The sequence below is a fragment of the Pseudophryne corroboree genome, chromosome 12, assembly GCF_028390025.1.
Source record: "Pseudophryne corroboree isolate aPseCor3 chromosome 12, aPseCor3.hap2, whole genome shotgun sequence".
NCBI classification, from domain to species: domain Eukaryota; kingdom Metazoa; phylum Chordata; class Amphibia; order Anura; family Myobatrachidae; genus Pseudophryne; species Pseudophryne corroboree.
This window is the reverse complement of record NC_086455.1, coordinates 37,655,252-37,669,581: the sequence shown is the minus strand read 5'-3', so window position 1 is coordinate 37,669,581 and position 14,330 is coordinate 37,655,252. Positions and strand designations below refer to the sequence as shown.

General features: G+C 46.5%; 1 protein-coding gene across 1 annotated transcript in view; it reads left to right on the top strand.

Moving 5' to 3' along the window:
* NUSAP1 (nucleolar and spindle associated protein 1) overlaps positions 1-10,283 on the top strand; it is a 61,831-nt gene extending 51,548 nt beyond the window's left edge. Inside the window, exons 9-11 of the mRNA XM_063947347.1 lie at positions 6,530-6,646; positions 7,866-7,968; positions 9,792-10,283. Of these exons, the coding sequence (XP_063803417.1) occupies positions 6,530-6,646; positions 7,866-7,968; positions 9,792-9,879 (308 nt within the window). The 3' untranslated portion in view covers positions 9,880-10,283. The remainder of the gene's footprint in view (positions 1-6,529; positions 6,647-7,865; positions 7,969-9,791) is intronic.
* Positions 10,284-14,330: the final 4,047 nt, after the last annotated feature.

Genomic DNA, 14,330 nt, shown 5'->3' with positions numbered 1-14,330 from the left:
ATGAAGTTTTTTTTTTAACTGTATACGAACAGAGAGTTGCTATGTCCTGTTAACTTCTGCTTCTAACTTGGTTATAATATTGGCTAGCTTTTATTTCTGAACTAGAATAGAGATCTGCGTGAACAGCTGAAAAATGTTACCCTAATGTTATATAAGTTCCTGACCATTTAGCAAGTACTAATTACTGGCTTGTTTGTTCTCATGTATTCCACCATATATATCTATATTTCTCTAACGTCCTAGTGGATGCTGGGGACTCCGTCAGGACCATGGGGAATAGCGGCTCCGCAGGAGACAGGGCACAAAAGCAAGCTTTTAGGATCACATGGTGTGTACTGGCTCCTCCCCCTATGACCCTCCTCCAAGCCTCAGTTAGGTTTTTGTGCCCGTCCGAGCAGGGTGCAATCTAGGTGGCTCTCCTAAAGAGCTGCTTAGAAAAAGTTTTTAGGTTTATTATTTTCAGTGAGTCCTGCTGGCAACAGGCTCACTGCATCGAGGGACTTAGGGGAGAGATTTTCAACTCGCCTGCGTGCAGGATGGATTGGAGTCTTAGGCTACTGGACATAGCTTCAGAGGGAGTCGGAACACAGGTCACCCTGGGGTTCGTCCCGGAGCCGCGCCGCCGATCCCCCTTACAGATGCTGAAGATCGAGGGTCCGGAAACAGGCGGCAGAAGGCTCTTCAGCCTTCATGAAGGTAGCGCACAGCACTGCAGCTGTGCGCCATTGTTGCTACACACTTCACACTGAACGGTCACGGAGGGTGCAGGGCGCTGCTGGGGGCGCCCTGGGCAGCAATATTTAATACCTTTGATGGCAAAGAATACATCACATATAGCCATTGAGGCTATATGTATGTATTTAACCCAGGCCAGATATCTCAAAACCCGGGAGAAAAGCCCGCCGGATAGGGGGCGGGGCTTATTCTCCTCAGCACACAGCGCTATTTTCCTGCTCAGCTCCGCTGTGAGGAAGGCTCCCAGGACTCTCCCCTGCACTGCACTACAGAAACAGGGTAACAAAGAGAAGGGGGGCATATTTTGGCGATATTTATATATTTAAAGCGCATATAACAAAAACACCTTTTAGGGTTGTTTATATACATTTTATAGCGCTTTTGGTGTGTGCTGGCAAACTCTCCCTCTGTCTCCCCAAAGGGCTAGTGGGGTCCTGTCTTCGATAAGAGCATTCCCTGTGTGTCTGCTGTGTGTCGGTACGTGTGTGTCGACATGTATGAGGACGATGTTGGTGTGGAGGCGGAGCAATTGCCGGTAATGGTGATGTCACCCCCTAGGGAGTCGACACCGGAATGGATGGCTTTAATTATGGAATTACGTGATAATGTTAGTACATTACAAAAGTCAGTTGACGAAATGAGACGGCCGGAAAACCAGTTAGTACCTGCTCAGGCGTCTCAGACACCGTCAGGGGCTGTAAAACGTCCCTTACCTCAGTCAGTCGACACAGGTACCGACACAGATGAATCTAGTGTCGACGGTGAAGAAACAAACGTATTTTCCAATAGGGCCACACGTTATATGATCACGGCAATGAAGGAGGCTTTGCAGATCTCTGATACTGCAGGTACCTCAAAAAGGGTTATTATGTGGGGGGTGAAAAAACTACCTGTAGCTTTTCCAGAATCAGAGGAATTGAATGACGTGTGTGATGAAGCGTGGGTTAACCCAGATAGAAAACTGCTAATTTCTAAGAAGTTATTGGCATTATACCCTTTCCCACCAGAGGTTAGGGCGCGCTGGGAAACACCCCCTAGGGTGGATAAAGCGCTCACACGTTTATCAAAACAAGTGGCGTTGCCGTCTCCAGATACGGCCGCCCTCAAGGATCCAGCAGATAGGAGGCTGGAAACTACCCTGAAGAGTATATACACGCATACTGGTGTTATACTCCGACCAGCAATAGCCTCAGCCTGGATGTGCAGTGCTGGGGTAGTGTGGTTGGATTCCCTGACTGAAAATATTGATACCCTGGATAGGGACAGTATTTTATTGACTCTAGAGCAATTAAAGGATGCGTTTCTTTATATGCGAGATGCTCAGAGGGATGTTTGCACTCTGGCATCGAGAGTAAGTGCGATGTCCATATCTGCCAGAAGAAGTTTATGGACGCGACAGTGGTCAGGTGATGCGGATTCCAAAAGGCATATGGAAGTATTGCCATATAAAGGAGAGGAATTATTTGGGGTTGGTCTATCGGATCTGGTGGCCACGGCAACTGCCGGCAAATCCACTTTTTTACCTCAGACCCCCTCCCAACAGAAAAAGACACCGTCTTTTCAGCCGCAGTCCTTTCGCTCCTATAAAAACAAGCGGGCAAAAGGACAGTCTTATCTGCCACGAGGCAGAGGAAAGGGTAAGAGAGGGCAGCAAGCAGCCCCTGCCCAGGACCAGAAGCCCGCCCCGGGTTCTACAAAGCCATCAGCATGACGCTGGGGCTTTACAAGCGGACTCAGGAGCGGTGGGGGGTCGACTAAAGATTTTCAGCAATCAGTGGGCTCGCTCACAGGTGGACCCGTGGATCCTGCAGATTGTATCTCAGGGTTACATGTTGGAATTCGAAAGATCTCCCCCTCGCCGTTTCCTAAAGTCTGCTTTACCAACGTCTCCCTCAGAAAGGGCGACGGTATTGGAAGCCATTCACAAGCTGTATTCTCAGCAGGTGATAGTCAAGGTACCCCTCCTACAACAGGGAAAGGGGTATTATTCCACACTATTTGTGGTACCGAAGCCGGACGGTTCGGTAAGACCTATTCTAAATCTGAAATCCTTGAACCTGTACATACAGAAATTCAAGTTCAAGATGGAGTCACTAAGAGCAGTGATAGCGAATCTGGAAGAAGGGGACTTCATGGTGTCCCTGGACATAAAAGATGCTTATCTGCATGTCCCAATTTACCCCTCACACCAAGGGTATCTCAGGTTCGTGATACAAGACTGTCATTATCAGTTTCAAACGCTGCCGTTTGGTTTGTCCACGGCACCTCGGGTCTTTACCAAGGTAATGACCGAAATGATGGTTCTTCTACGAAGAAAAGGCGTATTAATTATCCCTTACTTGGACGATCTCCTGATAAGGGCAAAGTCCAGAGAACAGCTGGAAGTCGGTGTAGCACTAACCCAAGTAGTGCTTCAACAACACGGGTGGATTCTGAATCTTCCAAAATCTCAATTGTCCCCGACAACACGTCTGCTGTTCCTGGGAATGATTCTGGACACGGTTCAGAAAAAGGTGTTTATCCCGGAGGAGAAAGCAAGGGAGTTATCCGAACTTGTCAGGAACCTCCTAAAACCAGGAAATGTGTCAGTACATCAATGCACAAGAGTCCTGGGAAAGATGGTGGCTTCTTACGAAGCAATTCCATTCGGCAGATTCCATGCACGAATATTTCAGTGGGATCTGCTGGACAAATGGTCCGGATCGCATCTGCACATGCATCAGCGGATAACACTGTCACCAAGGACAAGGTTGTCTCTCCTGTGGTGGTTGCAGAGTGCCCATCTGTTAGAGGGCCGCAGGTTCGGCATACAGGACTGGGTCCTGGTGACTACGGATGCCAGCTTACGGGGCTGGGGAGCAGTCACACAGGGAAGAAACTTCCAGGGTGTATGGTCAAACCTGGAGACGTCTCTTCACATAAATATACTAGAGCTAAGAGCGATCTACAATGCTCTAAGCTTGGCGAAACCGCTGCTTCAGGGTCAGCCGGTGTTGATCCAGTCGGACAACATCACGGCAGTCGCCCACGTAAACAGACAAGGCGGCACGAGAAGCAGAAGAGCAATGACAGAAGCTGCAAGGATTCTTCGCTGGGCGGAAAATCATGTCATAGCACTGTCAGCAGTGTTCATCCCGGGAGTGGACAACTGGGAAGCAGACTTCCTCAGCAGACACGACCTTCACCCGGGAGAGTGGGGACTTCATCTGGAAGTTTTCCACATGATTGTGAACCATTGGGAAAAACCAAAGGTGGACATGATGGCGTCTCGCCTCAACAAAAAACTGGACAGATATTGCGCCAGGTCAAGAGACCCTCAGGCAATAGCTGTGGACGCTCTGGTAACACCGTGGGTGTACCAGTCAGTGTATGTGTTTCCTCCTCTGCCTCTCATACCAAAGGTACTGAGAATTATACGGAAAAGGGGAGTAAGAACAATACTAGTGGCTCCGGATTGGCCAAGAAGAACTTGGTATCCGGAACTTCAAGAGATGCTCACGGAAGATCCGTGGCCTCTACCTCTAAGAAGGGATCTGCTTCAGCAGGGACCTTGTATGTTCCAAGACTTACCGCGACTGCGTTTGACGGCATGGCGGTTGAACGCCGGATTCTAAAAGAAAAGGGCATTCCAGAGGAAGTTATTCCTACCTTGATTAAAGCTAGGAAGGAAGTGAACGCACAACATTATCACCGCATTTGGAGAAAATATGTTGCGTGGTGTGAGGCCAAGAAGGCCCCAACGGAAGAATTTCAATTGGGTCGATTCCTACATTTCCTGCAGGCAGGATCGTCTATGGGCCTCAAATTGGGGTCTATTAAAGTTCAAATTTCGGCCTTATCAATCTTCTTCCAGAAAGAATTGGCTTCAGTGCCTGAAGTACAAACTTTTGTCAAGGGTGTACTACATATACAACCCCCAATTGTGCCTCCAGTGGCACCGTGGGATCTTAACGTAGTTTTGGAATTTCTCAAATCTCATTGGTTTGAGCCTCTCAAATCGGTAGATTTGAAGTATCTTACATGGAAAGTAACCATGCTATTGGCCCTGGCTTCAGCCAGGAGAGTTTCAGAGTTGGCGGCTTTATCGTACAAAAGCCCATATCTGATTTTCCATTCGGACAGGGCAGAACTGCGGACACGTCCTCATTTTCTCCCTAAGGTGGTTTCGGCTTTTCACTTGAACCAGCCTATTGTGGTGCCTGCGGCTACTAGCGACTTGGAGGACTCCAAGTTACTGGACGTTGTCAGAGCATTGAAAATATATATTTCAAGGACAGCTGGAGTCAGAAAATCTGACTCGTTGTTTATCTTGTATGCACCCAACAAGATGGGTGCTCCTGCGTCTAAGCAGACGATTGCTCGTTGGATCTGTAGCACAATTCAACTTGCACATTCTGTGGCAGGCCTGCCACAGCCTAAAACTGTAAAAGCCCACTCCACAAGGAAGGTGGGCTCATCTTGGGCGGCTGCCCGAGGGGTCTCGGCATTACAACTTTGCCGAGCAGCTACGTGGTCAGGGGAGAACACGTTTGTAAAATTTTACAAATTTGATACTCTGGCTAAAGAGGACTTGGAGTTCTCTCATTCGGTGCTGCAGAGTCATCCGCACTCTCCCGCCCGTTTGGGAGCTTTGGTATAATCCCCATGGTCCTGACGGAGTCCCCAGCATCCACTAGGACGTTAGAGAAAATAAGAATTTACTTACCGATAATTCTATTTCTCGTAGTCCGTAGTGGATGCTGGGCGCCCATCCCAAGTGCGGATTGTCTGCATTACTTGTACATAGTTATTGTTACAAAAATCGGGTTATTATTGTTGTGAGCCATCTTTTTTAAGAGGCTACTTCTTTGTTATCATACTGTTAACTGGGTTCAGATCACAAGTTGTACGGTGTGATTGGTGTGGCTGGTATGAGTCTTACCCGGGATTCAAGATCCTTCCTTATTGTGTACGCTCGTCCGGGCACAGTACCTAACTGAGGCTTGGAGGAGGGTCATAGGGGGAGGAGCCAGTACACACCATGTGATCCTAAAAGCTTGCTTTTGTGCCCTGTCTCCTGCGGAGCCGCTATTCCCCATGGTCCTGACGGAGTCCCCAGCATCCACTACGGACTACGAGAAATAGAATTAACGGTAAGTAAATTCTTATTATATCTATATCTCTATATATCTAACTTGGATAGATAGATAGATAGATATATAGATAGATATATATCTAAGCTAGAGATATTTTATATATCTCAAACTATATATTGCTCTTTCAATATCTGTATATCTTTCTATTTTCAACCTGGGATGGAGGCAGAACTTTAACAACTTCAAGGAGCATTACCATGTATATAAGAAAAAGGTGTGTTAATAAACATGGTGTTCGAAGCACTCAAAAGGTCTGTGGGGGCAACTCAAGTGTTATCATGCTTCGCCGTGTCCGCCCACTGGCAGTTATGCAATTGTTTCTGATGGTGGGCGTGCTAATTTAATTTTTTTGCTCCCAGCTTCTGAGGTGGTGATTAGAAATGTGCACAAAGTGTTCCGTTCGGGGGCCCAAATGGCACTTTTCACATCCCGCCCAGTACTTTAGTTTGGTTTAGCCATTTTACACGGCTAAACTGCACTTGGAGTGATCAGCGAGATAAAACAGTTGGCGCCCAAACAATTGCATATCACCCCGTCTAAAGTGACGAGGTAAATACAGTTATGGGCACTCATTAAACAATTGTATCTGCCCCACCTGTGCCTCCTCCATCCCGGATATAGAATAAACCTATTCAGTGGCTTCTTTCTTCTCTTTTTAGTTACTACTCCGATGAAATTTACTGCCCAGACAGTAACAACCCCAAACACTAACAAAAAATTGAAGTTTGACCTCCAGGCAAGTCTGACACGTCCACTTGGATATCAGCCACACAGAGGTGAGCATTACTTTATTGTGGTAAACTATAGGTAAATATGTAGTTTTGTATTCCTGAAATAGAATGTAGTCTAATTTAAAAAGTAAAGTGTACCAATAATAATAGTAACCACTTTAATTGCATTTTGGATATGAATCTTGTAGATCACTTTCTGCAGCGGGGTACACTGTGTTCCACAGGGAATACATTGGGGTGTAGAGTTGGATCTTGATCCAGAGGCACCAACAGGCTAAAGCTTTGACTGTTCCCAGGATGCATTGCATGGCCTCCTCTATAACACCCCCTACGGACACTGGAGCTCAGTTTGTAAGTTGGTGACTGCAGAGAAGGTCACTTAACGGGGGGGCTGCGCTAGGCAACCCTGAAAAGAACTTTTGTTAAGATTCTTCAAGGGCTGCAGCACTTTTAAGTCCTAGTGACATACTGTGTTGTGGCTCCAACACCTTCCCAGCAGCGCCGCATACTCCTGCTGGCCGAGTTCCCGGGTACTTGCGGCGGAGGCGCTCTGGTGCTCTCCAGGATCGCGTATCTGCTTCTTTGGGAGGAGGTAAGAGGCTCTCCCAAGTGGGACCCGCTGAAATCGTGTCACTGTCTTAGGAGACGGACCGCGACGCTGGCGTGGACACTGTGACCGTGCAGGGACCCCACTATATCCACCAGGGCAGGGAGCATAGGTCGTATTTCACACAAATCCTTTTAACAAGGGTCCACAGTACCCGGTGGTTAGTACTAGCACAGGGGATAAGGCGCTTGACCTGTAGCCCCTCCCCCAGCTCCGGAAGCCATCTACTGCATTGTATTTATATATATATATATATATATATATATATAATCTTTACTAGTCCAGTGCAGTTTTATTGTTTGTCTGAAATAATAATAAATCTTGCGTCCGCCAGTGCGACTGAAAGCGTCGCTAGAACCTGTGCAAAACCACAAAGCTCTTTGTACTTTTACGATGTGCCTGTGCATTGCGGTGCATACGTATGCGCAGATTAGCCCCGCTCTGCCATAATCACTGCGCTGCGAAAAACTGTAGCGAGCGAAAAACTCTGAATGACTCCCAATATTACAAAAGGCCTAAAGTATCCCAGCAGACCCTAGAAGATAATGGAATAAGAACGTATTTAACCATTATCTGTAGAAAGTGTAATGATTTGCTTTGTTTTTCCCGTGGAGGAAATATGACTGTATTCTATAATGCTGATTCCACACTTCAAAGGTAAACTTAAACCATGGAGAGAGGCTAAAGAAAATCAGGCTGCCGTAAAGAGCAGTGTGTCTGTGCTGAAGAATACTTACAAGCAGCCCCCGCTTCCAACCAGGTGAGTAAAGTATTTGATCTGTAAATGAATGTAAAAAGAAGTACCGCGGCACCCTCCGTAATGAGAAGCCAATGAGTAACGGGTATTTAATGTCTTCAGTTGCTGGGAGGCTTAATCTCCAGAAGTGCCAGTAACAATCTTATCTGAAAGATAAATGAATTCATCCATGGGCATATAATAATCAGCAACAGACTTATAGAAATGTGTTTTTTTAATAAAAGCATATTCGGGTTGCAGTTAAAATGTCGACAGTTGTGATCTCGGCATTCAGGATACAGACGCCGGAATCCCGCTGCATCAGGGCTATTCCCACTCATGGGTGTCCACGACACCCATGGACTGGGAATAGATACTGTGGTGAGCCGCCAAGCCCGCCCTGTTGCTAGCATGGTATCTGTTCATTAGGTTGACACTCATTAGGTTGACCACTGTTGATCGACATAGTCACTAGTTCAACATGGCAAATGTCGACACGTGATAAGGTCGACATGAGTTTCATGCCTTTTTTTTTTTTTTTCATACTTTACGATCCATGTGGACTACGATTGGGAATAGTAACCTGTGCCGAACGCAGCGAGGCACCTTGCCCGAAGCATGGCGAGCGGACACAGTGCACTAATTGGAGTTCCCGGTCACTTTACAAAGAAAACGACACCAATTTTTTTTTTAAAATCTCATGTCGACCTTTATCCAGGTCAACCTAATGACCGTGTCGACCTAGTCACTGTCGATCCACCGATCCACAACCTGCCGGCATTCTGGAGGGTGGAGTGCCGCTGTCTGGATATTGACAGCCGGCATCCCATCCACCATTAAAACATGCATAATCCGCATATTCCTCTGATCGGGAATCTGTACGATGTCTTGTAGTTTATTTTCCCAGCAGGAGTTTCTGTGCTTAAGCAGAATCTGTCACAGCAGATCAGAAGGCTGCTGAAAGCCGTGTTCTACGTGTGGCTACCCCCACTCTCCATGATACAGTTACCAAAATGCCATTTTCATATTCGTTTTTCAGGTTTTATAATTGGCAACAGTAATTATGGGGTGTGGTATGCAAGGTCTACAGTAACTAGGACGACCACTATTGGTCGACAGGGTCTCTGGGTCGACATGAGTTTGGTATTTTTGATGTCGTTTTCGCCGTACAGTGACCGGAAACCCCAATTAGTGCACCCATACAGGTTACCGGTCCCAATTGTAGTCCACGTGGATCGTTAAGTATGAAAGGTTAAAAAAAAAAGAAAAAAATTGTGACATGTTGACCTAGAACATGTCGACCAAGAGACCGGATCCTGTAATTATGTCCTTTGGAAATAGAGGTATTAGCCCAAACACATTTATTGTCCTTAAATGTAAATTGTAATAATGTGTATATAAACATTGAATGCTTCTAACCAGAATGCTAACACAAGGTCGAATGTTATCTTTTATTCCTGTGGCATTAGGATATTGCAGAGTCTCTGGCATATCTAGATGCACTGACCTAAAGTACATAAACTATAAAGTTGCAGCTGTGTGCCACAATACTTGGCATGCCAACATTCAGCATATGCTGGGAATGAATTCATTTTTATTAAACTTATATTTAAGATATATCTACATATCTAGATATCAAAGTTCAAGCATGTTATGTTACCTAAGTTTTATGCTAACCTATGGAGTCCTTCACTTAATGTTTTGACCTTTTATTTACCATCCGGTAAACATGTGTTGTGAATTATGTAAGGGCACATGGTAATTGATAAAATTAGATACATTTTTCTAGATGCAAAATAGTTGGTGATTTTTCCTGTACCTGAAACACTTTTTTTGTTTTCCTACAGAGACGATCGGCGTAAACAGCATGAAAAGGAAAGAAAGTGCAAGAGGGAGAAGGCCGTTGGAGCACGCAGAGGCATTGCTTGCCCTTAGAAATGAAAGTGTTTCTACATCATTTTTGTAAATAGTTTTTTTATAATGCAGATAAATACGGAAACTTTTGTAGTAATCGTCATGCTTGTCTTGTTCATATTTTTATGTGTGCAACTTTTAGCGTTCGCTAGAAAAAAAGAAAAAAAAAATATATATATATATATATATATATATATATATATATATATATATATATATATATATATATATATATATATATATATATATATATATTTTATAGAGAGAGATAATGGAAAGATATGTAGTCTTACAACCTCCGCACACTCCCTTTGGCAGCTGGTAAGAATAATACGCCTAGGCATACAAGTGAGCCATATGGCTACGTCCTGCTTTGTAGAATGTCTATTCATTATGGAAAAAATAAACCCTTTTATTACTGCTAATGCTATTTGTTTGTATTTGCTCCAGCAGCTGTTTCAGGTTGGTGTTATGTAATTGTACAGCAGAAGTGTTCGCTTTGTACAGTGCTGATACTTCAAGGCTTGTTACTGGCAATAGACACATTGGAATTATTTCATGAATTAAACAAGGATAGCAGTAGCTAATATAGTTTTTAACAGCAACTTATTTAGTGATACAGGTCGTGTATCCCATATCTGGAATGCTCCTGGGATTAGGAGCATTCCAGATAATGCAATTTTTCCGAATAACAGAACAACTTAACTGGATGTATTCCGGTGGTCTGCGGCGCATCAGCTGGGGGGAGGGGGGGGGGGGGGAGTTTGGGGGTCTGGCATATCCTGGCAGTAGTGAGGGAATGGTTGCAAATCCACTCCTCCCCCCCTACCCACCCTCCCTTTGTCTGATTGGCCGCAGACTCCAGTGACATCACCAAAATATTCAGTTGATTGGGATATATCAGTTAACGGGTATGCGGATAACTGATACCCGACCTGCAGCGGTTATCAGTGTAAGCTTCTGACAACTAAATGGGATAAAGCGCAAGCTTCAGAGCATAGGAAAATGGTAGAATGAATCGCATAGACACCGGTTGTACTCTTGAACATGGGTCTGTTGTATCTTAGAGCAAAGAGAATAGTTTCTAAATTCAGTAAGGGATCTAATTACTCTTTAAAACTGTCCCTTACTGTGAAGGTGCCACCTATCAGAGCTTTTATTAGGAATGTATTGGTATTGATTTAATGCCTTTTGTGTGTAATTTAATTACAACCGTATAGGATGGGTCTAGGATATACTTTTACACAATGCTGCTTAAACACAATGTCCAGGGCTGGACTGGCCATCTGGCAAATGCCAGGATGGGGCGGTTCAGCCATACAGAGCAGGGCTGGCCGAGCCACACAGCCTCCCGGCTCTCTTCTCAACTGCCTGCCGTTCAATTCTCCCTTCCCCCTGTTTGGCCGCCTGCTGTTTAACCCACCCTCCCCCCTGCCTCACCCGTTGCTGGTATACAGATAGATGGCAGAGTGTCGTAAGGCCAGCCCCCTCCCCAAACCCCCCCCTGACTCGTGGCATGCCCCCGTGGACACCCATAGAGTAAGGGGCTTTCTGCACTCGCCACCCACCCAAGATTCCGGGATACCTGTGTAAGTATGCTGACCGGAGGTCCCACATACCACACTCAGCACCATATTCGAATGCTCAATAGAAATGATCATAATTAGTAATGTGTGGTAAGGATTTGCTCTTCTCTATTATATTGTGGTTCACGCTTTCTGCTGCCCATTGGCTGATGCAAGTAATATATTATTTGGGGATATCTGGGCTTAGATCCATTCCTCATTCTCTGGCACAATAAAGTACATCATGTTGTAGAAAGAAACTGTTTACTGACACCTGCAGTACATTTTCATTTCTCTAACGTCCTAGTGGATGCTGGGGACTCCGTAAGGACCATGGGGAATAGACGGGCTCTGCAGGAGACAGGGCACTTTAAGAAAGAATTAGGAATACTGGTGTGCACTGGCTCCTCCCTCTATGTCCCTCCTCCAGACCTCAGTTTGAATCTGTGCCCGGACGAGCTGGGTGTACTTTAGTGAGCTCTCCTGAGCTTGCTGAATAGAAAGTGTTTTGTAAGGATTTTTTTATTTTCAGAGAGGTCTGCTGGCAACAGACTCTCTGCTACGTGGGACTGAGGGGAGAGAAGCAGCCCTACTCAATGTGGATAGGTCATGCTTCTTAGTCTACTGGACACCATTAGCTCCAGAAGGATCGAACACAGGAACGCACCCTTGGTCGTCCGATCCCAGAGCCGCGCCGCCGTCCCCCTCGCAGAGCCAGAAGCCGGCGTGAGAAGCAAGAAGACTTCAAAAGCGGCGGCAGAAGACTCCAGTCTTCACATGAGGTAGCGCACAGCACTGCAGCTGTGCGCCATTGCTTCCACATTAAACCCACACACTCCGGTCACTGTAGGGTGCAGGGGGGGGGGGGGGGGGTCCGGGGGCAGCAATTAGAGACCTCTTGGCAAAGTGGGCATATATACAGTTGGGCACTGTATATATGCATGAGCCCCCGCCATTATTTTACACAAAATCGCGGGACAGAAGCCCGCCGCTGAGGGGGCGGGGCTTCTTCCTCAGTACTCACCAGCGCCATTTTCTCTCCACAGCTCCGCTGAGAGGAAGCTCCCCAGGCTCTCCCCTGCAGATTCACGGTAGAAAGAGGGTAAAAAGAGAGGGGGGGGCACATAAATTTAGCGCAAAATCAGTATATACAGCAGCTACTGGGTAAACACTAAGTTACTGTGTAATTCCTGGGACATATAGCGCTGGGGTGTGTGCTGGCATACTCTGTCTCTCCAAAAGGCCTTGTGGGGGTTCTGTCTTCAAATAGAGCATCCCCTGTGTGTGTGGTGTCGGTACGCTTGTGTCGGCATGTTTGACGAGGAAGGCTATGTGGAAGCAGAGCAGGTACAAATGAATGTGGGATCGCCGCCGACGCCCGATTGGATGGATATGTGGAAGGTTTTAAATGATAATGTTAATTCCTTGCATAAAAGGTTGGATAAAGCTGAAGCCTTGGGACAGTCAGGGTCTCAACCCATGCCTGCTCCTACAGCGCAGAGGCCGTCAGGGTCTCAGAAGCGCCCACTATCCCAAATTGTTGACACAGATTCTGACTCCAGTGTCGATGGCGATGATGCAAAGTTGCAGCCTAAAATGGCTAAAGCCATCCGCTACATGATTATAGCAATGAAGGATGTGTTGCACATCACAGAGGAAACCCCAGTCCCTGACAAGAGGGTTTATATGTTTGGGGAAAAAAGGCATGAGGTGACTTCCCCCTTCACATGAGTTAAATGAGTTATGTGAAAAAGCTTGGGAATCTCCAGATAGAAAAATGCAGATTTCCAAACGGTTGCTTATGGCGTATCCTTTCCCGCCAACGGACAGGTTACGCTGGGAATCCTCCCCTAGGGTAGACAAAGCTTTGACACACTTATCTAAGAAGCTAGCCCTGCCGTCACAGGATACGGCCACCCTAAAAGATCCTGCGGATAGAAAGCAGGAAGGTATCCTGAAGTCCATTTATATATTCAGGTACCCTACTAAGGCCGGCAATTGCGTCGGCCTGGATGTGTAGTGCTGTAGCAGCATGGACAGATACTTTATCTGAGGAACTTGATACCTTGGACAAGGATACTATTTCTTTTTCATCCACTAGGGGTCACTGGAGTACTCTTGGGATATGGACGGCGTAGCAGAAACAAAGGCACTGAATATTTAAATTTAGAACTCTCCACCCCTCCATATCCCAGAGTACCTCAATGTACGACCTCAGTGTTTTTTCTGTGCTCAAAGCACTAACATCGGCTTGTGGGAGTTCCCACACTTTGTGGAAGATTTTATTAATTTCTCTAACGTCCTAAGTGGATGCTGGGACTCCGTAAGGACCATGGGGAATAGCGGCTCCGCAGGAGACAGGGCACAAAATAAAAGCTTGAGATATCAGGTGGTGTTCACTGGCTCCTCCCCCTATGACCCTCCTCCAAGCCAGTTAGATTTTTGTGCCCGGCCGAGAAGGGTGCAAACTAGGTAGCTCTCCAGAGCTGCTTAGAATAAAAGTTTAGTTAGGTTTTTTTATTTTCAGTGAGTCCTGCTGGCAACAGGCTCACTGCATCGTGGGACTAAGGGGAGAAGAAGCGAACTCACCTGAGTGCAGAGTGGATTGGGCTTCTTAGGCTACTGGACGTTAGCTCCAGAGGGACGATCACAGGTTCAGCCTGGATGGGTCACCGGAGCCGCGCCGCCGTCCCCCTTACAGAGCCAGAAGAGACGAAGGTCCGGTGAAAGCGGCGGCAGAAGACATCCTGTCTTCAAGACTAAGGTAGCGCACAGCACCGCAGCTGTGCGCCATTGCTCTCAGCACACTTCACACTCCGGTCACTGAGGGTGCAGGGCGCTGGGGGGGAGCGCCCTGAGACGCAATATAACACACATATACCTTAGCTGGCAAAAGGAATACATCAC